Source organism: Triturus cristatus, chromosome 10, assembly GCF_964204655.1.
Source record: "Triturus cristatus chromosome 10, aTriCri1.1, whole genome shotgun sequence".
NCBI lineage: Eukaryota > Metazoa > Chordata > Amphibia > Caudata > Salamandridae > Triturus > Triturus cristatus.
The window spans coordinates 1,088,451,906-1,088,479,239 of record NC_140593.1 but is presented as its reverse complement, the minus strand read 5'-3'; the positions used below and the strand labels follow the sequence as shown (position 1 = coordinate 1,088,479,239).

At 41.9% G+C, this 27,334-nt stretch overlaps 1 protein-coding gene across 3 annotated transcripts in view; it reads left to right on the top strand.

The window, feature by feature from the left end:
* The first annotated feature begins 843 nt into the window (after nucleotides 1–843).
* Nucleotides 844–27,334, top strand: part of NSMCE1 (NSE1 component of SMC5/6 complex) — a 170,487-nt gene continuing 143,996 nt past the window's right edge. The window contains exons 1-2 of one of the 3 annotated variants that reach the window (XM_085629264.1): nucleotides 844–861; nucleotides 24,488–24,628. In XM_085629264.1, the coding sequence (XP_085485390.1) occupies nucleotides 24,511–24,628 (118 nt within the window). In that variant the 5' untranslated portion in view covers nucleotides 844–861; nucleotides 24,488–24,510. Of the gene's footprint in view, nucleotides 862–3,120; nucleotides 3,290–24,487; nucleotides 24,629–27,334 lie in introns of those variants that run through there. The other 2 variants (XM_085629266.1, XM_085629265.1) reach the window with 2 other exon arrangements.

The following is a 27,334-nucleotide window of genomic DNA, read 5'->3' as shown; positions in this document are numbered from 1 at the left end:
CTCTCGAGAAGACTTGTTTCCTCTTCTTCGAGTAACAATGTCCGATCGAAGGACCATGTTCTACCCTGTTGCGTTTGGGTACAGTCTAAGGTCAACAAAATGCCAGAGTGATCAAACAGATATGATGGCAGATACTTTATATCTTTTACTCTTTCCCTAAGACTATAGCTAATCAGAACATGGTCAATTTGTGACTTATGTTTATAGTTACAAATTCCTGTAGGATACCCCCAATTGTTGTTCTGACCTCTCTCTCCAGATGTCACTGAGCCCCAGTTGAGACATTATTGTCAAAAGGGACACCCTGGGTCTTGAAGTTACTGTCGCTCTGCTATTGGAGGATTTATCTAATTTAGGATCCAGAACAATATTAATACAGCAACATCATGGAATTGTATATACATTCCATTTACATTGCTGTGAAATCCAAAATACGTTGCTCCTCCCTATAAAACAAGATCATCAACCCTATATCTCTTGTTTAAATTTGAAACGATAGTTCATCTAAGATGGCTCTATAACTTCATAATCCGCTTTTCATCATTTAGATCCACTGAGTCCATTTGCTATCTCGGTGTTATATTGACAGCAATTACGTGCACCATTGTAGACCCCTATCAACGTAGAAAGAGACTTTAAACAAAAGTTCACCTAAGATGGCAGTTCTATTCTACAGTCCGCCTCTACATTCTAAACATCCATTGAGTCCACTTTCGATTTCTCTGAAGTGCTAACATCAATTACGTGAACCAGTTGAGATCCTTATCAGCTGTGTATGAGACTTAAATAGCGGCACGACTATGCCGAGCGGCTTTCCTGATTGGCTCTGCGAGATGCAGACATCCACACAGCATGGCGAAAGTAGGAATACCCTCTCCTCTTTACTTTAACTCCTCACCTCCAATCCTTGTTAATCGCATTTTATTAGCCAGTGAGTCTACTTCATCTTATACCCCTGGTTGTATTTTGTTTTATCAGACAAAGAGAACCCACTATGTCCAGGGATAGGTACCACGTAATTTCAGCATGCACAAAAAAATCTAATTAAAATTGTAAGTATAACAGTTATGCCACCTTAATTAATAGGCTCAATTGTCATCTACCCAGACGTGGATAGAAACTAAAAAACATACTCGTTATAAAACATTTTTCCATATGTTTTTTATATATACTTTGCAGGAATGGATAAAAAACAGACTGACTTTTGAATTCTAGACATCTTTTTGTGTCTTTTGAAAAACGCATAAAAGACCCTGCTTTATACAAGACATGGATCTTTATTTATGATACAGGTACCACCGATAACTGAATGCTGCTACATACATATATTTAAAACATGATAGCCAATATAGCTCAATAGTTTTGTAGGATTTGTCCATCAGCAGCCATTTGTTTTCTCATCTTGTCCCAGATCTACTCTAATCAGGCACATAAAAGAGGACCCATTATTGAATGTCCAGGCAACTAGGTCCTACGTAATTTCAGCACGCACAAAAGAACCTCATTAAATTGTAAGTATAACAGTTATGCCACCCCAGTTAACAGGTTCAATTCTCATCTACCCAGATGTAGGTAGATATTAAAAGACATACTCTTTACAAAACATTTTCTTATAATGTTTTATATATACTCTGTAGGAACGGATAAAAAACAGATGGACTTCTGAATTCTAGACACTTCGTAGGGTCTTTTGAAAAACGTTCACAAAGACCCTGCTTTATACAAGACATGGATCTTTATTCATGATACAGGTACCACCGATAACTGAATGCTACATATAAAAAGCGAAAGCCAATACAGCTCAACAGTCATGTAGGATTTATCCATCCTTAGCCATTTGTTATCTTATTTTGTTCCAGATCTACTCTAATCAGGCACATAAAACGATCCACAAAGATAAGCATCTTACGTCTTTTGGTCCTATCAGCCTCCTGCTGATGTAAAAAAAGGTGATCATAGCTTAAAATAACTTTTCTCACATTGGCATATACGGGATAACCATGGAGCACTGACTCACAGCATGTAGATAATTTCTTGCAATGCACAATACACCCTTTTGGGCACAAACGCTATTTGTCTTAAAGCATGCCAAATTGCGTTTTATCTTGCATATTCTATAAGAGAATATGTTTCTAACTTTTACATTTCTTCTACCTTCCCATTCAATGTTTGCCCTACCCATTGGTACTGAATAATAATCAATGCAAATGATTTATAACCTTTGGAAAAAATTTAATATAATTTCAGGACAATTTTTGAACACATACATATTCTTAGATCATGACTATTATGTATTCCATGCAGAGAAAGTTGAGATGGTCCCCTGGTGAAGGCACCTCAGCCGAAACGCGCGTAGCTTCCATCTACCGCCAGCCTCCCCATTGTTTATGGTTCATCTGGATCCCCCATTTTGTGTATATACATATGAAATGAAACAAATCATTTGATTACCTGTATAAATCAATTGCACTGCTATCTCTTGAATACATGTTTGTGTTGTACTGACATTTTTTTAATGATTTTATTTTTAATGATTTATTATAAATTGAAAAATTATGGTTTGATATTATAAATGAAAAAAAACACTAAAATAAAAATATTTTGGTAAAATAAATAACACAACATAGTCATAGTCATTGTCCTATATTAATGCACAATGTTGTCATGCATGATTATTATGTTGTCCTGAAATGTATGATTATATGATTATTGTACACTTCTTTCTAGCATTCCTTTCTCCTTTTAATGTCAATTTCCCCAAGGCTAGCAAGTTTATTTTTGCATGTAGGGGGTCCCCATTTTCCTAAACTACGCCCCCATTGTAACCAGGATAGTAGTTTCCATGCTATCCTTTATGCACTTCGACCACCGGCCTCAAGCTCCACCATGGAAAACCTGAACTACAGTGACTTGACGATCAAGCACGGGAACAAAACTAGATCAGATGACAGCTTGGGTAACGGGTTTGGGCAGTGTTTATACCGGCTGAACCGCGCTGGCTCCACAGCCAATGAGCTAGTCAGAGTTTTGGCAGCACGTTCGGATTGGCTGAGGTACCGCCAAATCTCCAATCCTAGCTCATTTCACACACTACTAATACCTCCCACTCAATACTAAATCGCGGGATGTTTTCATTCGACCCGGAAGTACAGGGCACACTTGAAAGAGTAGCAACGGACAGCATGTGTAGGCTCTGTTGAATTCACGTTTCATTCAGGGTACGTAGCTTACTGGCGTGGACATTGCTGAGGTCGCGGTCCTGAGCGCCCTCGTTGACATCGCCACCTGGGTAATGAATACATATCTTCCTCCGGTTACTTTTCCATTTTCATATATTGTTTACAATCCAAAGATAGTATGTGTGGGACCATTTAGGTCGCCTGCTTTTCCACGTAGCTATATTGATATTATCGGTCCCATAGTGTGTTGGAACAGAACAGTAAGCCCTGCCCGAATTTGATCAATGTTTATACACCAGTGCTTTAAAGTTCAAATGAGTCGGTGCGGAGTGCCTGCACTTTCAGCATGTGTCCAATACTCACAGTGGGAGCGTACTGGCACTTCTCGCTAGCAACCAGGTACTCTGGGGTAGTAATCACTTGTATTATTTAATTTCAGTCTTTGTTGCGCGCTATGTACCTGCAGTCTCTCCACGAGCTCAGCCCATTTCTACGTGTCAACAGTGAGCGACCATCTGCGCATCCTTGGCCGCTTCCTGTAGTCCGTTACTCCTGCTCTGCGCATGCCCAGCTACACGCGCTCAACCACAATCACATTTTCAGCTGTTCGTCAAATATTGTGGCTCAGCTGTAGCATGCTCTCGTTCGCGCGTTGCCCGTGCCACGCATCTATACGCGCATTCACAACGCTGCACGAGACGTCTTACCCGTAACCACCACTTGCTTACTTTTGGCTAGGTTTTCCATTTTAAACCCGGTTTTATTCGAGTTTGCTTCTCTAGCCCCTTATAATAATTAATTCGATGTTATAAACATAAAGCGGTGATTGCCAAAGCAACAAAAAGTAGCAGTGGGAGCAGAAAGTAGATACGGTGGGAGTCCACGGTGGCAAGAAACTAAAAGAACCAATAGAAACGCTGTACAACAATTATGCAACTGTCAAAATATTAAGAATATTCCGTTTGCAAACACTACATTGCAGGAGAATTCTTCCGATTCCCCTATTCAAGCCAAGGGAGGTAGCGACATATCTCAGTAGAAGAAAGGGAGGAAAATGCAGTTGAACTTAGTAGAATATCATAAAAAATCAATTGTTTTATTCCACGTACATAATAACCTCTGAGGCATCCTAAATGCAAAAGTAGTGATAGGTCACTGCTGAAAAAATTAGACCCAAGGCGCTGTTTTAGTGCTTGGATTGCTGAGCGCTTAGAAGTCCCACAAGTATGAAGGGGGCAATAGTTCTATAACTGCTTCTTCATAGCAGGCACCACAAGAGTGAAGTAGCATCCCTGCTGGAACTGAAATGGTAGCTGCAGCCTGGAAACTACTGCTGCAAAACCATCCGCAATCCGTGTAGTGTTGGGAGTCTCTTCTAGGGCTCTGGAGGTCTTCACCGATTCAGCTAGAATGGACAACTCTCCCTAGAGAAGGGGTCTTCAAACTGGGGGGCGGGTCCCCCTAGGGTGGCCTCAAGTGATCCCAGTGGGGTGCCAGGCTCTGGTCAAATGACATTTTTAAAATGGTAACAGAACTTAACTTCAATTTCTAAGTGGGTCTAGACATTTTTAAACATTGCCTATTTAATACAATAACTGTAAACAAGCATTGGCATAGCCAATTGGTCTCACCTTTGGGACCATATAAGTGCTTAGTTATCCAGCACAATAGCCTTCGTGCAACAACATCAACTGTTGCATGGCTAATCACTTATAAGGTCCCAAAGGCGAGACCTATTGGTTATGCCAATGCTTGTTTTTAATGCTGAAGTCGATTTATGTATTTAGTCTGAAATAACCGGGCGCTCAACTATTAATTCTGAAACATTCATTTAATAAATAAATAAGCTGCTTGGAGGGAAGGCAGCAATCACACGCTGATGAACACCACAGGCCTGAGCTCAAGTGGGTTGTAAACTATCTGTAATCGGAGACACCTGTCCGAGGCTTGATGAAAAGGCCTGCTGGGGCTCCAATTGTCTTTCGTTGACAACAGGGGGCTGCTTAGAGTGTTTTAATTGCCCCTCTCAGACTGCTGCCGCGAACACTCCCTCCTGCTTTGTACAAAAACATTAGGCCATTAAGGGACAACAAAAGGTTAATGCGGTGAAATAGCGCCATCAATGGTGGTCGTAAATGACGCTTCTCCACAGTGAAGGATCGGCCTACTCATTTGGCAGGAGACGCAAAGTAAGCACCCTGTGACGTAATTGCAATGTTTTTTTCACTGGAAAACATTGGTTCACACCAAACCACACAGCGTCTAGAGACCAGACAGATGGTCCAATGCGCTATATATTGTATGTTAGCATGTCGCACGGCAAAGACGTAGCGTTGGTAATTGGCGTGCTAATGGTCAGGAAATAATTAACCTTGACAAACACTCTGGTATTCAGATTTACTGAAAGATAAAACAGCCTGTGAACGCCACTGAATGCGTAACTTACAATGCTTTGTGATGGAATAATAAAAACTCAGAAGTGCATTTTGCACTTGAGACTGTTTAGGATTTTAAAGCCGGCCATTGCTATAGTTCAAAAAGCCTCCCGCCGAAACACAAATGTTTTGCATCTAAATGCGACAATGCGTGTATACAGCTAGGGCTTAAAATGGAGGAGTGAATTACGTCTGCATAATACGTCAAAGGATTCCTTCTCCTACATGAGAGCAGAGGTGAGCGATATGTTTTTCGCCGCAGGCACGCGATGCTGGGAAGCTGTCTGGCAGCAGGGCCCTCCAGGCTACCATAAAATCAGGTAACGTGCACTGGGGTGGCGGCGGAAAGGCAAATAACACATGTTAAGGGAAACAATGGACTTCAAAAAAGGAACTCTCTGCCATTTCATTTACAGTCCTACTGATCAAAAAGTAGAAAAGTCGCTATGGATAGCACCCGGAGAACTATCAATGCATCCTTAAAATCACCACTGATATCACAGTTTGTACAGTTGTTGGAACACAATAGATGTGTTTGACAGCCCATTGACGAATATTGCACTAAAACCTTAAGAGTCTGTTCAAAAGATAAAACAAAACCAAACGGACAACCTGGGGACTAAAACATAAAGGAAGTCTAAAACAAGCAGGAAGTGGGATAAGGGAGGGGAATAGGGAACGTCGCGCGCACTAAGGCGGAGAGAGGCATGCAGGCTGGCAAATGGTGTGCACTTTCGCGGCCGCTTTGATGTTCTCAGTGGCCGCGCGGCTCACTGAGAACATCAAAGCGGTCGCGAAAGTGAGCACGCAGGCTGACAAATGGTGCGCGCGCCCGGCGCACATGCACTGTAGCTGGAGGCCTGACACAAGCCACTAGTTAGCACTTCCAAAACCGGCTTACTAAAACTCTATCCAGAGCAGCGCTAAAGCGCTGGCTCAGGCGAGATCTAAAAATGTAAGGGGGCCCTAACCTTTTATTCCGGGGTGGGGGAAGTTGGTGGCATTGCAAAGTTTGAAGACCCCTGCCCTAGAGGGACCGAAGTTACGCAGTGAAACTCTCAGCCCAGATCTCGAGAGAGCTGTGGCAGCAAGGCAGGGGTCCTGAGAATATGTAACATTCATTAGGGCCATATTCTAGGGAGCTGTCTGCATGGTACACAAGCTGCTGTAGCTTCATGATCTTCTACCCCATGCTGCGACTAGCAGACTCCCCTCTTCCTTTACGGTTGTTAGACCTACAAATCTTTTTTCATCTCATTTTTATTTTTCACAAAGGGTTTTTCATATTTCTATTTCAACACAGGTTGTATTGTTTTACCGGGTTTTTTTTCTTTTACATTCATTTTATTTTTCAAAATTTTCCACATGAGAAAAACATATCTTCTGTGAGTTTGTGTAAAACAACTCTAGCTTCCTGTTGATGGAACTAAAGCCCACGCTCCTTTCAGAGACTGCTGTAATCCAGTGGGCGTGTGGACATCCCCCTGCAAAAAGCAAGCCTCTACGGCGTTTTTCACCCCTGCTCTGGACTTTTGTCTACTGAAGGTTCATAAGGCTGAAGTCTCACTCTGTAAGGTGTTCATAAAAGTTATATTTATTTGCTTGCTACAAGTTCCCTTGAGTGTAATCTGGAGACATGCAGTCGCTTCTCCTTGCATACTTACATCTATACTCCTGTACGTACTCTCCCAGGGAAACATTAATAACCAGTAAAAGGGTTAAGATATAGCCGTTAATTAATCACAGCTACTTTCGTAATATTGTTCAAGATAACGTAATTATTTCCACATTTGATTTTTTTTCCTACAGGTCTATGTAAAGTAGATACCAACATAAAATGGTACATTTAAAAATAATTTTTGTAACTATATCAGGCTTGTCAATATTTGTGCTCGCTAACATTCAATTGTTGTACAATCTGATTACATTTCTGTGAGTCATAATATACGTTTTTTCAACCAATTTATATTGTCCCAGGAAGTAAATATTGAAGTGCACGTAGAGCTGGTTTTAGCTTATTTGTGGTGCGGCCATAATTTTTTAATAGACCACTAATAACCTGATTTTTTTGTCCCAAAAAGTAAATGTCACCCAAAATAAAGTCTATAATTATTTTATGTTTTTTTTATGGTGAGTCAGCCTCTTAGCGAATGTCAATGTCTTTTGACCTGTAGAAAATGTTTGAAGCCCCTTCAGGACGATCCCAAGGACCTTTTTATTTTACAAGAAACTAAAGGGAGACTTTGGGGGTCCCCAAATTAGTATGTCATTGAAGCTCTGGGGAGTCCTGATGTATCACCAGGAAAAGTGTTGTGTATAGGGCCGAGTCTGGCAATGCAAAGAAAAGGTTGCCTGTTGCTGATGCGTTTTTGGCTGTGGAGAAAGCCGGGCTAAAAAATCCATTGTGTCTGGCAATTTGGAACCGTAGCTAATTTATAGCGCTAGACATCCTCATATGATGGTTTTGCTCCAGCGGAAAAGGGCAAATTTACATATCCTCCCTGCATCACAGACCCGTCATCACCCTTACTCATTCACGCACGCATTAATTGGTGGGATCCATAACACCAACACTCATACGTCTCACTCGAATCTGCACACAGGAGGAAAGAAGCGGTGGACAATGTAGGGGTACCTTATTACCTATAGGGAAGGAAACTCATTACAGTATATACATATTTACATCACTCTATAGAATCCTAACCTCAACATCAAGGCACTCCACCACTTGGTCGACGGACCAATTAGTTGGACTGGTTGATGGTGATTTAGAACCAGCTAAAACACATTTAAAGCTTCGGAACCCTTAATCAATATCTTATTTAAAGAATCACAAACTCATTTTCTGTTAATCAATGTTTAGTTTATCTAATTAATTCGTTTTCATTTGCATAATCAGTATTTTAGTCAACACAGAATTCAAATTTGATTATTCGGCACAAATGAGTATGACAATTATATTTACCTAAATCTTGATATCGGTGACCATTCCTCAAACCCTGTTAGCCCTGCATAAATCAAATCCCTTCGGGTGAAATCGCCCAATCGAATGCAGGCTAATACCCAAATAAGTCCGGGAAAAGTTTATTTTCGCTCGGCATGACACAGTCCCAAAGATATCCAAAGGACCAGACAATCGTGCAAGCAAATCGATCTACGGCCACCAACGCAAATTCGGGACACCTTTCTGGAACGCACTAGTCTATACCCTCTTCTACAGTTCCCCTTTTATAGTAATTTCTAAAATAATCTGCAACATTTTCTAAATCTAAACACTCGTATTGGCTAAGCCCCTCAATTTTGTAATATTGTTCATGATTCCCAGAGTTTTCTTGGCTCACATGGAATTGGATAGGTCATCCTTTAGATTGTACAGTTCTCATGCGAAAGGGTCAAGTATCAATATGCAGACCTCTAAGGACAGGTTGCCATTTTCTTTTCTGTCATTTACACTAGTTGAGTTTTGGCAGCCTGCAGATCTTCAGAGCCATCCGAGTCTGCGCAGTAGACATTGCGCTCACACGACGGTGGCCACCTCCGAACTGCATTTTGAATATTATGGCCTAGTAGGCACGAATGCCAACTTAAGCAAAACAAACATAAAAAGTAATTAATATACGGAAATAAGGATTCTAATGTTTAAACCCACACTAATCCCAATATATATTAGTAGTTTCCTAGCTTATAGCAACGTTTAAAGCAATAATACTCACCATTCTGCCATACCAGGAATGCAAACCATTACAAAAGCAACATAAATCATGCAAATTTCTATCACAACACATACTACAGTTAAGATGCGTACCACAGTTAGTCATTAGAGTTATTTGCCATGCAATGTGCATTTAGTTCCGCGTGTAATTCGTGTTTATTAAGGTGTAATGTTGATTAGTGATACCACTGCAAACAATTAATACAGGTTAATATTTAAATGCTAAATAGAGAAGGTATACACATTTTTCGTTTTACCTGCTCCACCAATCACCCCTTTGGTGATTTTTAATATAACCACAAATCCCATTAAATTTAATACATTTTGTTTTATGGAAATGATTTCTCAGTTCCCTTTCGTTTCGTTACGTCACATCATTGTTTCCCCCCATCTCATCCTCTCTTGTTTTCTTATACATATTATCTCTCCACTCTTCCAATTCTATAGCTCCCATTTCTCTTTCCCTCGTTTCCTTCCCTCTTTTCTTTACGACTTCTCTTTTTTTATTTTATTTTTCAACTTTCTTTTTATACATACACACCCTAATCTCACAATCAATATTAGTATTACTACACAAGTCACTGGTATTAGAATCTTACCTATAAATGAACTACCTATTTTCATTAAGAAGCTTGTTATAGCAGAAAACCCTTTACCAATCCTTTCCCAAACACTTTCAACCTCCAATGGACCAATTTCCTCCTGCAAATCTGTTATATTCTTAATATATTTCTTTAAATTCTTGCTTTCGTCAGGAATGTAAGTGCAACAATGTTGCACCTTCAGCATTCCGCAGACTCCTCCCTCTTTTGCCAAAATAATATCAAGGGCAAGTCGACTTTGCATCACCATGGCTCTCATGGCAACCATTTCGATATTTACCAGTAAGAACCCACCAGCAGTGCTTGTCGATAAGCGATCCACTACTGTAGACAATTTTGTAATTTTATGTGCATTTAGAGATATTCCAACGGCTGGGATCAGTGCTCCAAAAATATCCACTACAATTTCAGACCAACTTTCCCTCCTTCTACATGTTAGTTGTCTACCTATCTCGTACACACCATCTTTTCCCCTTCCCACATGAAATGTTTTCGGCAAGACCAGGCCTAGATAACATGTGCCATACCAATGGTCCGGCAACCAATAATACGCTTTGTTCCCGCAGATAAAATATAATCCAGGGAATACCGGATCATTTCCTCCCTTAAATCTCCATCCTCCCATGATTCTATACGTATCATGGCGGTACAAAAGGGGGGGTGGTGATGGACGGAGCATCGGAACCAATCAAACACTCACACCCAGTCAACAGATCTGGGTTTGATCCATCACCGTTCTTTAGCCCACTCTGCCACCCCAGTTCAGACATGGCCATATGGAAATCAGTCTGACCCTGTGCCTCATGGGAACAGTCCAGCACGAACTGCCAAGCCATGCCTTCCCTGGACCGGAAACAAGCTTCCTAGGACCGGTTTCTGGCATTTCAGCCGTCTTCAGCCAGGCTTGCTTGAATCCAGTGGCAAAGTGAGCAAGGGACTCACGTCTGAGCATACCCTGCCAACTTATGGCGAACAAAGCGGTACAAAAGGGGGTGGTGATGGACGGAGCATCAGAACCAATCAAACACTCACACCCAGTCAACAGATCTGGGTTTGATCCATCACCGTTCTTTAGCCCACTCTGCCACCCCAGTTCAGACATGGCCCTATGCAAATCAGTCTGACCCTGTGCCTCATGGGAACAGTCCAGCACAAACTTCCAAGCCATGCCTTCCCTGGACCGGAAACAAGCTTCCTAGGACCGGTTTCTGGCATTTCAGCCGTCTTCAGCCAGGCTTGCTTGAATCCAGTGGCAAAGTGAGCAAGGGACTCACGTCTGAGCATACCCTGCCAACTTATGGCGAACAAAGCGGTACAAAAGGTGGTGGTGATGGACGGAGCATCAGAACCAATCAAACACTCACACCCAGTCAACAGATCTGGGTTTGATCCATCACCGTTCTTTGTACCGCTTTGTTCGCCATAATTTGCAGGGTATGCTCAGACGTGAGTCCCTTGCTCACTTTGCCACTGGATTCAAGCAAGCCTGGCTGAAGACGGCTGAAATGCCAGAAACCGGTCCTAGGAAGCTTGTTTCCAGTCCAGGGAAGGCATGGCTTGGCAGTTCGGGCTGGACTGTTCCCATGAGGCACAGGGTCAGACTGATTTGCATAGGGCCATGTCTGAACTGGGGTGGCAGAGTGGGTTAAAGAACGGTGATGGATCAAACCCAGATCTGTTGACTGGGTGTGAGTGTTTGATTGGTTCTGATGCCCTGTCCATCACCACCCCCTTTTGTACCGCTTTGTTCGCCATAAGTTGGCAGGGTATGCTCAGACGTGAGTCCCTTGCTCACTTTGCCACTGGATTCAAGCAAGCCTGGCTGAAGACGGCTGAAATGCCAGAAACCGGTCCTAGGAAGCTTGTTTCCGGTCCAGGGAAGGCATGGCTTGGCAGTTCGGGCTGGACTGTTCCCATGAGGCACAGGGTCAGACTGATTTGCATATGGCCATGTCTGAACTGGGGTGGCAGAGTGGGTTAAAGAACGGTGATGGATCAAACCCAGATCTGTTGACTGGGTGTGAGTGTTTGATTGGTTCTGATGCCCTGTCCATCACCACCCCCTTTTGTACCGCTCTATACGTATCATGACATTCACTCGCACCTATAAAATAATTATCATGCACAGTTTCATTTCTTCGGATACACAATTTTCCTATCTGAGGCCAATCTAAAGCCATTGCTGGACTTCTTTCTCCTTTTAAAAGGTTTTCTCTTTCTACGTCCCAAACTGCTGACTCTCTCTTATCCTCAGGTACCTTTCTTTGCATCTTAATTCTCCTCTCCTCTACCATGTCCAAAAAGGTCTTTTCTTCCTTTCTCAGACTACAAGTAAGATTATTCTTAAACAATTCTTTCAAAGTTAATTCTCTAGTTTCTAGGAAATATTCACCTAAAGTTTTACCAGGTTTTATCTTGTTTAGTTCAGGAACTACTTGTACTTGTGAGAAAACATTATCTACATTAGAATAATGTTACGCTAATTTCCCTGTTTTGTAAAACAAACTGGCTAATACACTATATGTTATCCCGTATGTCACAGGAAGGTGATGGTAGGTAACACACTCTAACACTGATGCAGGCAACTGCATGCAAACATAACAATCTCTAACATCCATAGTTTTTACATATTCATACAATAACTTTGAAAAAACAGTATTAGAAAAATCAGTTATAGATCTATCCTTATGTAAGTCAGTCCTATCTACCAATCTAGTTTCATGAGTACCATAAACCCTTTCTATATTAGTCTTATTCTCCGTGTGATCTTCTAAATTCTCAAATGTTACTTTAAACGAAATTATTATAGCTAATATACTCCACATAAGCATTAATAATCCTGTGCAACAACAACACACTTTGCACCATCTTCGAAGGAACCCACATGTAGGTTTTCTACCTTCTGTGTTTGCCATTTCGGAAATGATCAGTGTCTTTTGACTTAGCCTCTTTTATTTACAACTGACTTTTGTCTAAACCCAAGGCTCTTGGGCGCCTACTCGGTTCCTTTTCGGTTATATGTCTTATCCGGTAATTCAATCTCTCTGCATCTTCTTTTGCCACTTCACTCTGGCATTTGATCGTCTTTGTTTTTGTTTTCACAATCTTGGTTCAGAATTTCCTGAACATCGTTTCTTCTCCGATATCAGACAAGATAACTCTCAGGATTTCTGAATCTTCTTCCTCTTCAACCACTTCCGGTACAGTCACACCTAGGCTCTCTTGGCTATCTGCTTCTTCTTGTACTTCAGGAAGTGCCACGTACGTCCATTCCGGTGACTTATACTTCTGGTTGGGATTCTTGGTTCGCCTCTGTCTTCACGTGTGACAGATCAGTGTCTCCCGATTTCTCCTGGCTAGACACTTCATTTACTTGTTCTGCTTTTGGTGTTTTCACTCTAGTTAATCGATAACCCCAGTCTTTTTACTTTGTTTGGCCAAATTTCCTCCTTTGCCAGCCTTTTTAACCCAATTCTCTTCTCACCTCGCTTGGTTTTCCATCTCTCTTCCTCAGGACTCGTCCTTCTTGTGCTTCTCCTTCACTTTCTTCAGATTTGGTCTCTATTTGACCTTTACCTTCTTTGAGTTTTTCTTTCACGATCTCCTGTTCCTTATCTACAATTGTCCCTCCTCGTGTTTCTTCCACACAATCTTCCTGCTGACTTACTGTCCCTTTGTCTACCTGGATGTGTGTAGTCCCTACACCTCCTCGGGGGGTCTTCCGCAACAATCTTTCCCTCACTCGCTGTATCTAATTCCTCACCTTCTATTTCTATGTCCTCAGGTGGAATCTCTCTCGTACTTGCATGTGGAGCCTCTTTATCAAAGATCTCTTCGTCATTTTCCTCAATATTTTCTTTTACCTTCTCCTGTATTCTCACCTGTTCAGTATCTGATTCAGAGCTAGTATCAGAAATTTCCAATTGTCTCCTTAATAGCAAATTCTCTGGTTCCGCAACTGGGCTTGGTTCCAACTCTTCACCCTCTTGGAGTTGGTCTGGTTCAGGATTCCTCAGATTCTGAATCTGAACTGGTATCCGACTCGCCTAAATATTCTTCTTCAGGTCTATTTGCAGGACTCTGGATTCGGAGAGTATGACTCGCATGAATCCAATTCTTTATTCTGGCACATTTCACTGCCGTCGTCATTGTCAAAATCACTTGATGTGGTTTTCCCCAATGTGGTACCAGACAATTTCTCCTTCTGTGCACTTTGATCCTTACTCAGTCTCCTGGACTTAAATCATGAGCTGGCTTATTTTCAAGGGTGGTTGCATCCGATCCAACCCGATGAAACACAGAATGAACGGAATCAGCCAATCCCTTGCAATAATCCAACACGAAGTCATCAGCTATAGGCAGTAGTTTGTTGACAGGAATGAAAACATGTCTCATCGCTCTACCCATAACAATTTCATGGGGACTCAATCCAGTATTCCTATCAGGAATTGATCTAATCGTCATGAGCACTAGAAGCAAGACATCAGGCCATTTTAAACCTGTGGCCAAACACATCTTTTCCAATCTGTTTTTAATGGTGCCGTTCATCTGTTCCACCACTCCAGAATCCTCTGGACGGTAGGCACAATGCAGTTTGTGTTGTACATTCAATGCTTCACAGATCAATTTTATGATTTCATTCTCAAAATGCTTTCCTCTGTCTGACTCAATCGTGACTGGGAAACTAAATCTAGGCATAAACTCTCTCAATAGGAGTTTTGCTACTGTAACCCCATCACTGCTTCTGGTTGGGTATGCCTCTACCCACCGTGAAAACAGACAAACAACCACTAGGACATATCTTAGCCGATTACATGGGGGCATTTCAATGAAATCAATCTGCATTCTGGTGAAAGGACCTCCCTCTCGTCCTATTGTTCCCAAGCTCACCACTGTTTTTCTTCCTGGATTGTATTGCTGATATATGAGACCACTTTGACAAAGGCTCTAAAGCCGAAACTTGGCATTTTACCATGTCTGTTTGAAAAGTCTGATCATAGCATCCCTTCCTATATGTGCCTGCCCATGGTACATCCGTGCCATGGTAGAGACCATGCTATCAGGCATGACTGGTCTTCCATCCCGATAAACCCAAACTCGGTCTGCCTCTCGGGGTGTGCATCCTGATTTTATCCACTGTTTCTTTTCCTCATCTCCTGCCTCTTCCTGTAACTGCCTCACCTCTTGCCACGTATTCACAGTGTTAGTAAAAAGTAAGGGACATGAGTTCATTTCCTTTTCGCTGTTTCGATTGACTGAGTTCTGGTTCCGCGCACAATATTTGCGAATTCATTTGCACTCTTCGAATGGGCAGCACATTTTACTACTGCCAATTGTTTAGGCAGCTGTATCGCCTCAAGCACCTTCCCAACCACTTCAGCATTCCTTATAGGGGTTCCACTCAATGTCAAGAACCCTCTTTGGAATACAGATTTGCCCAAAGTCATGCACAACTCAGAATCCTTACTGACTATCAGTAATGACGGTGACTCTCAAATTCTTTCCAAATTTGCATGCTCTCGTTAACGCAAATAATTCAGCAACCTGAGCTGATCTCACTCCTCTCAGACAAGACGCCTCCAATACAGCTGCTACAGTACACACTGCGTATGCTGCACTCAAAATTCCTTCTTCGGTTCTCAAACATGACCCATCCACAAACATCACATAGTCACTTTCTTTCAGGGGCACATCTTTTATGTCAGGACGCGGCTTGGTGCAAAAGTCCAGCACTTCCAAACAATCATGATCCACGTCATCCTTCACTTCCACATTTACAGCATCAGGCAACAACGTTGAGGGGTTTACATTGAGACACCTCACAAGGCTCACATTTGTTGCACCCAAAATGACTTTCTCATACTTAGACGACCAGGCGTCATAAATTGGGTGCGGCTCCTTGTTAAAAGGATCGCCACATCATGAGGTACACACACTCTCACAGGATATCCCATCACAATTCTTTAACTCTGCTCCAAGCTCTTACAGGTAGCAGCCACTGCTTTCAAACAACCAGGCAATGCCACAGCTACAGAATCTAGTACAGCCGAAATATATGCACTTGGTCGTCTCAATTTTCCATGTTTCTGTGCTAACACAGAAAGTGTACACCCATCTCTCTCGCTGCAATAGAGCTCAAACTCTTTTTCATAGTCAGGCATTCCAAGAGCTGTGGCTTCACACAAGCTGTCTGTTAATTGTTTAAAAGCCTTCAACTCTTCCTTGTCAATTCAAGAGGGTCTTTCACATCACTCTTCGTCAATCGCACCAAAGGTTTTGCAATCAGTGAAAAGTTGCTGATCCACTGACGACAGTATCTAACCATTCCAAGAAACATTCTCACTTCTCTTTGAGTCATTGGTGCTCTCATTCCCTTTATTATTCTGATTCTATCTGCAGTCACTTTTCTCAGCCCTTTCTCAATTTTATGGCCTAAATATTGTACTTCCTTTTTGCAAAATTGTAATTTCGATGGGGATACTTTAAGTCCTCCATCCGCGAAATGATTCAGTAATGCAACTTTATCTTCTACACAAGCCTCTCGGGTTCTCAATGCCACCAGTAGGTCATCGATGTATTGAACTAGTACTGAGCTTTCGGGCATTTTTAAGTCTTCCAGGGATTTCTTTAGAATCTGATTAAATATTGATGTACTTTCTGTATACCCCTGTGGGATTCGGCACCATGCCAAAGTACGTTCGCCGAACCGGAATGCAAAAATTTGTTGGCTGTCAGGGTGCAATGGGATGGGAAAGAAAGCATGACACAGGTCAATGACTGTGTACCATTCTGCATCATGAGGAATCTGGTATAGGATCACTGAAGGGTTGTACAATGGGACAACATGGTACAACAATTTTATTCACTTTTCTCAGGTCTTGTACTATCCTGAAAGTTCCGTTAGGCTTTTTCAGACCCATCATTGGTGAATTACATGGACTACTCATTATCTCTCTCAAAATACCCTGTTCAATCATTTTGTCTATTATAGGAGTCACTCCTGCAATTATTTCGGGTGTCAATTTATACTGGGGAATATTTGGGTAACTTATTCCTTCTTTTACAGTTATCTTTACAGGGTCTACATTGCTCATCAATCCCATATCTTCTTCCGTGAAATCCCATACCTCGGGTTTCACTGTTTTCTTCAATTCTCCTGAGGCAATTCTTCTGGGTCAAATACAACAAATGCCTCAGTAACTTCGGGTTCCATATTGGCCATGGTCATTCTATACAGTACATCCTCATCAGGAGTTTCAAAAGCTATGCCATCAGGAGTACAGAAATTGTGCAATTCATTTTACACAACAAATCTCTCCCTAACAAATTTACAGGGTTGGTATCGCACACAACAAAGCGGTGCATGTCAGAAAATTTCCCTATTTTAACTTTAACTGGTTCAGTAAGATACGTTTTTATCTGTCTGTTTGAGACTCCAACTACTTGGATTTTGTCATCCGAGAGAGGAAGATTTTTGACGTCAGCCGATCTAACAGTTGAACGAGTAGCACCAGTATCTACTAGGAAAGTAATATTTACATCATTTACCTTTCCGTCCACAAAAGGGCGTGTCTGGTCTACTTCTAGAGTTGCGCCAAGTACGCACTCTTCTTCCTCTCAGCACCGTCAATAACTCCCTTCTGATTCACTCTCATCGCGTTGCAGCCAATACTGCGAAACAGCACTAGCGCGCGGTAGCTTTGTTACCTGTTCCTCGGTGTAGAATCCGGTCTCATTACTGTATCTCTGAGGGTTTACGCTCTGTGGGAAAGTGGCTTTGGCACCTGACACTGTTGGGCAACAACCTGCTGCTGTCGCTGTGGTTGACAACTCACCTCATTCTGCACCTGTGGATTCAATGATTCATTATCGCCATTAGCACTTGGGGGCAATTTACACTCTGATTTCCAATGCCCTAATTTTCCGCAATTATGACATGGCCACTTCTTTTTGGCTTCGTCTATACTAATCTGTCCCTTTCCTTTTCCAATATTAGGTTTTTGTCTCACAGGTCCCATGCCATTTGCTTGTTCAATCAGCTGAGCTTCTTGCCTTTCTGCTACCTTAACCTGTGCCCACATGGCCTTCTCTTTCAGCTTGCGTTGCTTTGCCTCAATTTCGTCACTAAAATATTTTGCATGTTTTCTTTACTTCATCTATCCTTTTATTTTTCCAATCTACCATATGCTGTTTAATCATTTCGCTCACTTCAGGTCTCAACCCATATACAAATTGATATACAAAATGACTTAAATCCTTTTCACTCAATTTTTCATTGCCGCTGTATTGCTTAAAGGCTAACCACAATCTTTCATAATAGGCATGGACAGATTCTTTAACTTCCTGGTGAGTGCTATCAATCTTTACCCAATCAGTTTCTTTTGGAGGCACTTTATTTTTCAAGAAGGTGATTACCTGTTCATATTTACTCATCACTTCTGGATCAGGGGCACCTGTTTTAGGATCCCTAGGATACTCTTGAGTGGGCCAACCTACCGTGAGGTTACATTCTGCCCATAGATCTGCGGGCACAATTATATCGAACAGACCATTCAAATCTAGCCACAGTACTTTTGATAATTTGACAAATCTTTCTACTTGTCGATACCATTCCACCGACTTCTCCCTTAGCCGGGGAAAATCATTTGTAAATGATAAAATGTCCTGTCTAGTCCAAGGAACTTGCACATAACCCCCTCCTGGGATCTCCCTCATGGGACATTCTGTTACCACACCCTCCTTTTCTCTCACTGGAAATGCCGAGGTTCTGTATGTTTTCGCTGTAAACTCCTTAACCAATCGCTTAATTTGTCAGAAGTGGGACCTACAGGAATTGTCTAATTTCTTATTCGCTCTATATTTCTTTCTGGGGTCTCTGGTGCAGATTCCGTTGTCATCAGCGTTTTACTCACTGGACTATGATTCACTGTCAGATTTTTAGGAGTACTTAACCCTGAGGTTCCTACTAATTTTCCCCATGGGTTTTTTCCTGAGTCTCTTTTTCATGTCTCAATTTGTTTATTACTATTGTAAGGAATTGTTAAACAATGCTCACTATCTTTCTGTTTATCAAAGACAGGCATCACTGGTCCTATAGTTACAGGTACCGTGACGGCTTCCATATTTTTGGTTAATTCCCTAATCTTCTCAGTTAATTCCAGGGTAGTTCTAGCCAATTCAGCTCAATTTTTATTTACCATCCTAACAGGTTGTGCTGTTTCAGAGTCTCTAAATGGATTATTCTTCCCTAAATCAGGTGGCGTTTGCTCAAACATTTTATTTCTCGGTGTGTCTTTTACTGGCGCACTCGGTGTCAGCAACATTGAATTTGGTTGTACGGGGGAGGATTTTTATAAAACATGTCCTCTAGCACATCATCCTCCGACTCATTCACACCACACTTATAACCTTCTGACCCTGTATGGTTTCTTTTCTCTGTACACTTTCTACCGCTAGTTTCTTCGGCGTTTCTTAAGGGAAACATCCCATCAGTCATGTTCTCACTCCGCCATCTCCTCATCCTGTCATCATGATTTTCCTGTCCACATGGTCTACCAAACATGTAATTATACCTTCCGCCACTTCGCTGCCGTTCTCTTTCGTAATCTCATCTTCCCATTCAGTTAAAGCTTCAAACTGAGTAGGTCTAGGTTCTAACCTCTTCATCCTTTCTCTTAAATTCCGTAATACAGCTAAACTGAACGAACCACTTTCTGGAAATGCTAGAACCCCTTTTCTTTGGTATACTTTGCCCAATTATCTAGCCAAATACATGTATGATACCCATATTTCGCTACCATAAAGGATGCAGGCGATTTCGGTGGGGGAAGTAGCTCTCCTTCCCTAGTCACAATTGGCTTATCCTTTTTAAATAGACTTTTAATCTTCCCAAACCAGGACTTTTTCTCTTTCTCTGGTGGATCGTAATACATAATGTTTCTTATCCTGTATCGCTATATTTCTTAAATCACTTCTCTATGATTATTCTGTTTGCTGTCCAATCCCAGCGCGACTCACACTAACGCACCAATCCTGTGCGTCTACGTCACACTGGAAATTCTCCACTCCTAGCGCGGCGTACACCAGCGCACCAATTCATGAAAGCTTCGTCTCTCTAAGGCTGGCCAATCCCAGCGCGGTTTTTCTGACGTCAGCTTGTCTCGCTACTCCTGCTTCTGCTCCCCCTCCTTTACAAAATTTATCGACAAACTTTCCTTACGTTTTCTTCATTCAAATCTGTTAGTAACAACAAAAAACCACCACCATTGCCTGTTTCGCTAAACCAAAGAGATAGTTTTGTCCAATTATACAAGAATTCTGTATTTCCCGAAGGCAGCGCTTACCTCTAAATTACCACAGAATTATTCAGTTTCGCCGATAAAGTAGCACTTCCTTCTACTTTACCCTTCTAGCAAGCAAAAAGGCTAACCGTTTCTCTGGGGATAAAACACATGGGGAGACTACACTGCTCCTGAGAATTAAGGTCAGAGCTTCACGAGAGAACCTGTTGCTATTGCACTCACGCACTTTCACACAGAAATGTCCCTAAAGATAACACACGACGATGTTACCAAATCGAACCCAGACAATGCGTCGTGCGACTTCACTTCCCACACATTTTTCCCCGTGTACCTACAGGGCAACAAGACAATACACTGTGCGACTTTACTTGCCACACGTTTTCCCCGTGTACCTACAGGGCATCCAACTTCCTACATCCCGTAAGTCTTAAAAAACAACATAGAACGCGACTCAACATAGAATGTTAGTCCATAAATCAATAATCAATAATCAAAATCAATAACCAGTAGAACTGCTCCAGCGGAAAAGGGCAAATTTACATATCCTCCCTGCGTCACAGACCCGTCCTCACCCTTACTCATTCACGCACGCATTCATTGGTGGGGCCCATAACACCAACACTCATACATCTCACTCTAATCTGCACACAGGAGGAAAGAAGCGCTGGACAATGCGGGGGTACCTTATTACTTATATGGAAGGAAACTCATTACAGTATATACATATTTACATCAGTCTCTATAGAATCCTAACATTTTTTTATTTATTTTTTTAAAAACTTTATTTTTCGTATTAAAACATACAATCTCGTTACTCCCCCCGACATCAGTGAAAAGCAGTACAGATAGGTCCAATCAAAACACATATACTTATGTTGTGCTTCAGAGTGAGACAGGTCACAGTCTATATCGTGTGCGAATCTGGCCCAGCCCAGCTCAGTGCAATACAGGAGGAGACTCGCCGTCATCCCCTCCCCCCCCCTCAGAGGGTAGCGGGGAATACAACTCTCCACTTGTTCCCTCCGACTCACTCTGTGACAACTGCCCCTCCACTGCCAATCCTTCCATACACAGAACTCGCCACGCCAGGAGGTCCTCCTGCAATTTTTCATCCCTCCTAGAACACTGCATATGCGTTTCTTCCGCCAGCGTCCATTCCCGCACATCCCTGAGCCATGTGTCAAGCTCCGGGGCTTTCCGCCCCATCCAGGTAATCGCGACCCTACGCCTAGCCAAAACTAGCATTAACTGCAGCAATTTATAGGATAATTTCCGTTTCCTCGGCTTGGATAGAATCCTAACATTAACATCAACGCACTCCACCACTTGGTCGACGGACCAATTAGTTGGACTGGTTGATAGTGATTTAGAACCAGCTAAAACACATTTAAAGCTTCGGAACCCTTAATCAATATCTTATTTAAAGAATCACAAACTCATTTTCTGTTAATCAATGTTTAGGTTATCTAATTAATTCGTTTTCATTTGCATAATCAGTATTTTAGTCAACACAGAATTCAAATTTGATTATTCGGCACAAATGAGCATGACAATTATATTTACCTAAATCCCTTCGGGTGAAATCGCCCAATCGAATGCAGGCTAATACCCAAATAAGTCCGGGAAAAGTTCCTTTTCGCTCGGCACGACACAGTCCCAAAGATATCCAAAGGACCAGACAATCGTGCAAGCAAATCTATCTACGGCCACCAACGCAAATTCGGGACACCTTTCTGGAACGCACTAGTCTATACCCTCTTCTACAGTTCCCCTTTTATAGTAATTTCTAAAATAATCTGCAACATTTTCTAAATCTTAACACTCGGATTGGCTAAGCCCCTCAATTTTGTAATTTTGGACATGATTCCCAGAGTTTTCTTGGCTCACATGGAATTGGATATGTCATCCTTTAGATTGTACAGTTCTCATGCGAAAGGGTCCGAAGTATCAATATGCAGACCTCTAAGGACAGGTTGCCATTGTCTTTTCTGTCATTCACACTAGTTGAGTTTTGTCAGTCCTCCACGTTCCTATCCTTGACGAGGAACACTGTGCCCTGATCGGAGGACGCCTGGAGATCTTCAGAGCCATCAGAGTCTGCCCAGTAGACCTCGCGCTCACAGGACGGTGGCCACTTCCGAACTGCATTTTGAATATCATGGCCTAGTAGGCCCGAATGCCAATTTAAGCAAAACAAACATAAAAAGTAATTCGTATATGGAAATGAAGATTCTAATGTTTAAACCCACACTAATCCCAATATATATTAGTAGTTTCCTAGCTTACAGCAATGTTTAAAGCAATAATACTCACCATTCTGCCGTACCAGGAACGCAAACCATTACAAATAAATCATGCAAATTTCTATCACTACACATACTACAGTCAATATGCGTACCACAGTTAGTCATTAGAGTTATTTGCCATGCAATTTGCATTTAGTTCTGTGTGTAATTCGTGTTTATTAAGGTGTAATGTTGATTAGTGATACCACTGCAAACAATGAATACAGGTTAATATTTAAATTGATTACGTAATTGATGTTATCATGCAAAATAGAGAAGGTATACAAATTCTTCATTTTACCTGCTCCACTAGTTTCAAAGCGGAAAAGTGGATTGGTCAAATGTACCCCTTTGTGTGTGCATAAACCTACTTTAGTCATGATTTTTGTTGCGCTTGTGCTCAAAGTGGTAAATCTCCTTGCATGTTCTGCAGGCACTGCAATCCTGGTGTACTATTATCATTCACACACCAGGGACGTGAAATTTGCTCAGCAACTTGCAAATTAGAATGTGACTTGTGATGCAGCCTATAGACTGATAGCTCGCAATGCAAATTGTAGATTCGCTGGGAATCTCAAAACGGCCTGACTACACAATATTATTAGACAGATTATTATTTGTGGCTACAGATGCTGGGTTGGTGCCCTGCAAGAGACGAGAGACCTCTGCCCCTGTATTTGCACTCTGCAATGGGGAAACTGCCATTCAAAATGATGCGTTTGGGGAAATTTCAGAGAGCTGGAAGTGCTCTCCTGAACCCCCTGCCTGCGTACTCTTCTACAACAGATGAACACATTCACAAATGGGACACCTTCCCCTTTAGGATCCGTTACAACCCTAACCTGGCTGTCAGAAACTAAGCAATGGTTGTGGCCATAATCCATTGATACATCTATCTGTATCTGAAACAGGAGGGGGGGGGGGCACCCCTTTTGCACCCTTTCATATTTGTGATTCAAAAGGCTCACAAAAACCTTCTACATTAGGAAAAAACATTTTGTGGTCTGAAACCTTGTAAGTCTGTGGATTACAGTGTTTGCAACCACAAGGACCCTATGAAAGCTTCAGGCATTTTGCTCTATTCAGCCATCTCTTATTATTTTACTTGCCTAAAATGTTCCAATTGATCTGTTCGCCCCCTTTTCATTCTTTCTGCCGTTTCCAATATTTTCACGAGTCTGGAAGAAGGGCGGAGGGGGGGTCTATTCCAGGAAGTACAAGTCAGTCCAACCCATTACGGGATGGAGTCTCTCTAGTGTGCATGTGCTCTGATTTCTCGTCACATTTAAGCTTTTCACAGTAACGGGTGTGTGGGTGCTTGGAAGGGCCAATGACCTCCCATGAGACTTGAGGGAAGATGACTAAGGACTACCAGTGCAAGACTCACTACAGTGAGTAATCTGTAAACTTCTCTGTATTGTGGGATTTAGAAAAGCTGTGAGTAGGCCTTAACTAATGAAAGCCGAAGACTCCAACATCTGTCTTTTGATTGTAATTCGTTTTGATCCTTTTAAAATAGGTCTGGCCATGCTATTTATGATTGCTTGATTGATTAAAAAACATTTAAAAAATATTTAATGGAATGTCTGGAATCCACACTAGGCAGAGGTTGAAGCAGTATCAGATATCAGTGTGCAGGAAGGTAAAGAAGGGAGACTGGATGGGCATAATATCCGAGATCAGTTGGAGTTTCTTTGGCAGGTCCTTGGGTCCTAACCTGCAGGCTGTTAATGTCAGTGGCTACTTGGTCAATTAGGATGACCTGCCTCTCTTCTGTTGAGCGTGAAATAACCCCAGCACCTGTTTGACTAAAAGTTCCTCGCCTTTTTGCTGCAGGTGACTGCAGTTAATATTTGCAACCTCAAAAATTACGTTAGTTCACTGGTTCTGGTCTGTTACTCGGTTACTTTCAGATCTTATTGTAATTGTTTTTCTCTTGCATTCACTGTTCCTCATTATTTTTATTTTTTTAGCTTTCAAACTGTTACCTGAAGATATGTCGACTCAGATGACTGATAGTCACCGTAGATTCATCCAGGTGTTGATGTCTCATGGTATAATGGAAGGATCGGAGGCTAGGGCGCTGCACAGGCACTGCTGCGAAGTACATAAAGGCAAGTACAGCTTGGTCCGAGCTTCCTCTATGCTCAATGTTTTTTTAAAATCATTTAATGCTGAAGTATTTTCCCATTGAGAACGGAATTTAGGTGCAGCAGTGCGGATTTACGCAAGTCATTATCTGAGTAACAGCCAAGCTTTTAAAGATGTTTTTGATGGACAGTATTGTCTGAAGGTTTTTCCAAAGGGTAAGTGAAACCTTTTAGAGGATGTGAGTCAAACCCGCTAAGGTTATCACAATCTTTTCCTTTGATGGTATAGCGTGTATAGTAGAATACAGTAATGTTTGTGTGTATGTATGATAGTGGTGCTTTGGCCTACGGTGAGAGTTATGGGGATGTATGATGGTGGTATTTTGGCTTATGGTGATGGTTGTATGGTCCTGTTGGCGAATGATGTTGGAGTTTATGCGTCCTGATGATTATATTCATAGTTGGTGTTTTGGCATGTCATGCTGGTTTTGTGGATGCATGCTGACGGATGTGCGGTCATATGACGTTGGTTGTGCGGACATTTGATGGTGGGTGTGTTGGCATATAATGGGTTGTGTGCTTATTCTACTTGTCTCGGCTCATGAGGGTGGGTGTGTTGGTGTATGATACTAGCGTGTGTTGGAGTATGACAGTATGCATGATTTATGGTAATGGGTTTGTTGGTGGATGATTGTGAGTGTATTGACATATGATGTGGGTTGTGTAGACATATAACGTGATGTGCTGGGGTAGGATTTTGGTTGTTTCGATGTATGGTGGTGGGACTAAAGATTTATGATTGTGGTCGTATGTGCATGTGATTTGTATGTGTTTTTTCGTTTCCCTGCATCCACTGTCTAGAACCCCCAGTCCCTTCCTTAACATTTATGCTCCCTGCCGCACTTCATATACCCCCTCACCCCCTGCTTTACCTCTCTGCTCCACCACCTTCCCTTTAGCACTTCTATGTCTCCCTGCAGACCAGCTGCGTGTCCCTCCACCTCCCAGACATCCTTTTTTCTGTGACCCTGCGGGCCCCTCTTTGTGCCAAATAATCAAGGTTTTTCAGGGGCTGATTATTTATCGAGCTCAGAATTGATAGTTTATACATTTCTGTAATGACGTGGATGTGCTTTTTCTTTTCGCATCTTCTGTCACAGTCGCAAAATACAAATATTTGGAATTAATAATGACTTTTGTATTCCGTCCTTGGTGGATCCTTCTGCACCTACCAATAGTTTTATCAAATGAGTCCCTGCATCTCTCCATTTTTGATGCATTTTTTTTATTGTCAATGGGTGTTTAGTAAAGCTGTGTTCACTCGTCTTAGAAAATATTTTTGTTATAAAGTAAGCCAACATTTTTGGAGTACATGCAGTTGTTCATTTATAGAGGGAAGAGTATGGATATTTCCCTCATTTAAAATATTTCTGTTCGTGGTTGTGCAAGTTTGGATTCGTACTCTGAAGGGAGTCTTGCATACCTTATTTCTTTAATATGTAAACGGAATCATTCCTTTCTTGTTTTCAATATATTTTATAATTTATTAATTTAAACATTACAGTTAGCGGTTTAGTGGTTTGCCACCAATATGACTTGGCCCATTGGCATAGATGATTCTTTTTATACCACTTTTTGTACAGGGATAATAAGCTGTGTGTACCAGTGCTACTGGAAATAACGCCTCCGAATGCATTTTGTTTCTCCTCTCCTTAATTCCTTGATTATAGCTCCCATTTTATCGTCTGAAAGCAAGCTTCATGGCCTCCCTCTTCAAAAACAAGAGTGCTTCCTTGGCATTGGCTCTACCTACAGTTCAAAACAATCGGAAGCCATTTTTTAACTGAAAGCAAACAAATTAATAGCGTACAGACTCAAACTCGTCACATGAAGTATGTGCGTATGGGATCTCACTAGTCGGGCTAGGCAAAGGCCAATGACACCATGATCGTTTAAAGAATTAGTCTTCAGTGTAAATCATACATAAACGATTAAGTGAATCCCTTTTTCTCACTTAATTTGATGCACTCAAGATCTTCAAAATCCAGGCTCTTCGCCCTTGTAGTTCTGCACCTGAGGGTTCCAAAAGCGACATTGATCTCAGATTGCTCTGAGAGCGTTACACGTGGTACAGCATGGGGTAGCACAAGCTTAAATATAATTGTTGCTGCGAAATTGGATAAATATCCGTGTGATGATCTTACACCTGCATTTCCCATCTTGAACTGATACTGTGCTACATTTGGAAGCCCGTCCACCACTGGAGATTCTCAGTGGGCATCTTCTCAAACTAAGCAGGGGTCTGCTCTCATCTAATAAAATGACACTGATTATTTTGCATTGATGGGTCTAGTGTCAGTCCAATCTACTTGATGGATTAACAGAAATACATGTAGGCAGCTGGGCCATATTAATATGCTAGAGGCAGCAACCATGGCAACTTAAAGTACCAGTCACTGGCAAAGCCAATAGGTTAGACTTTTATACAGTGAATGCACAAAATCACTCAACATCCTCACACATTGATAAAGGTTGCACGGTCTTGGTTCACGCAGGCATCCTAAAGAGTAGTATCCCCACAGGTATCTGTGCAGACATTACTGTTCATCAGTGGCCCTAGACACTTGCAACAACCAGAGGACCAAGGGGTGGCCTTTAGCCCTCTCTCTGTACCGAATGCAAAAAGTTGCCATGATTGGTGCAAACACGATTATTACCACACCTAAACGT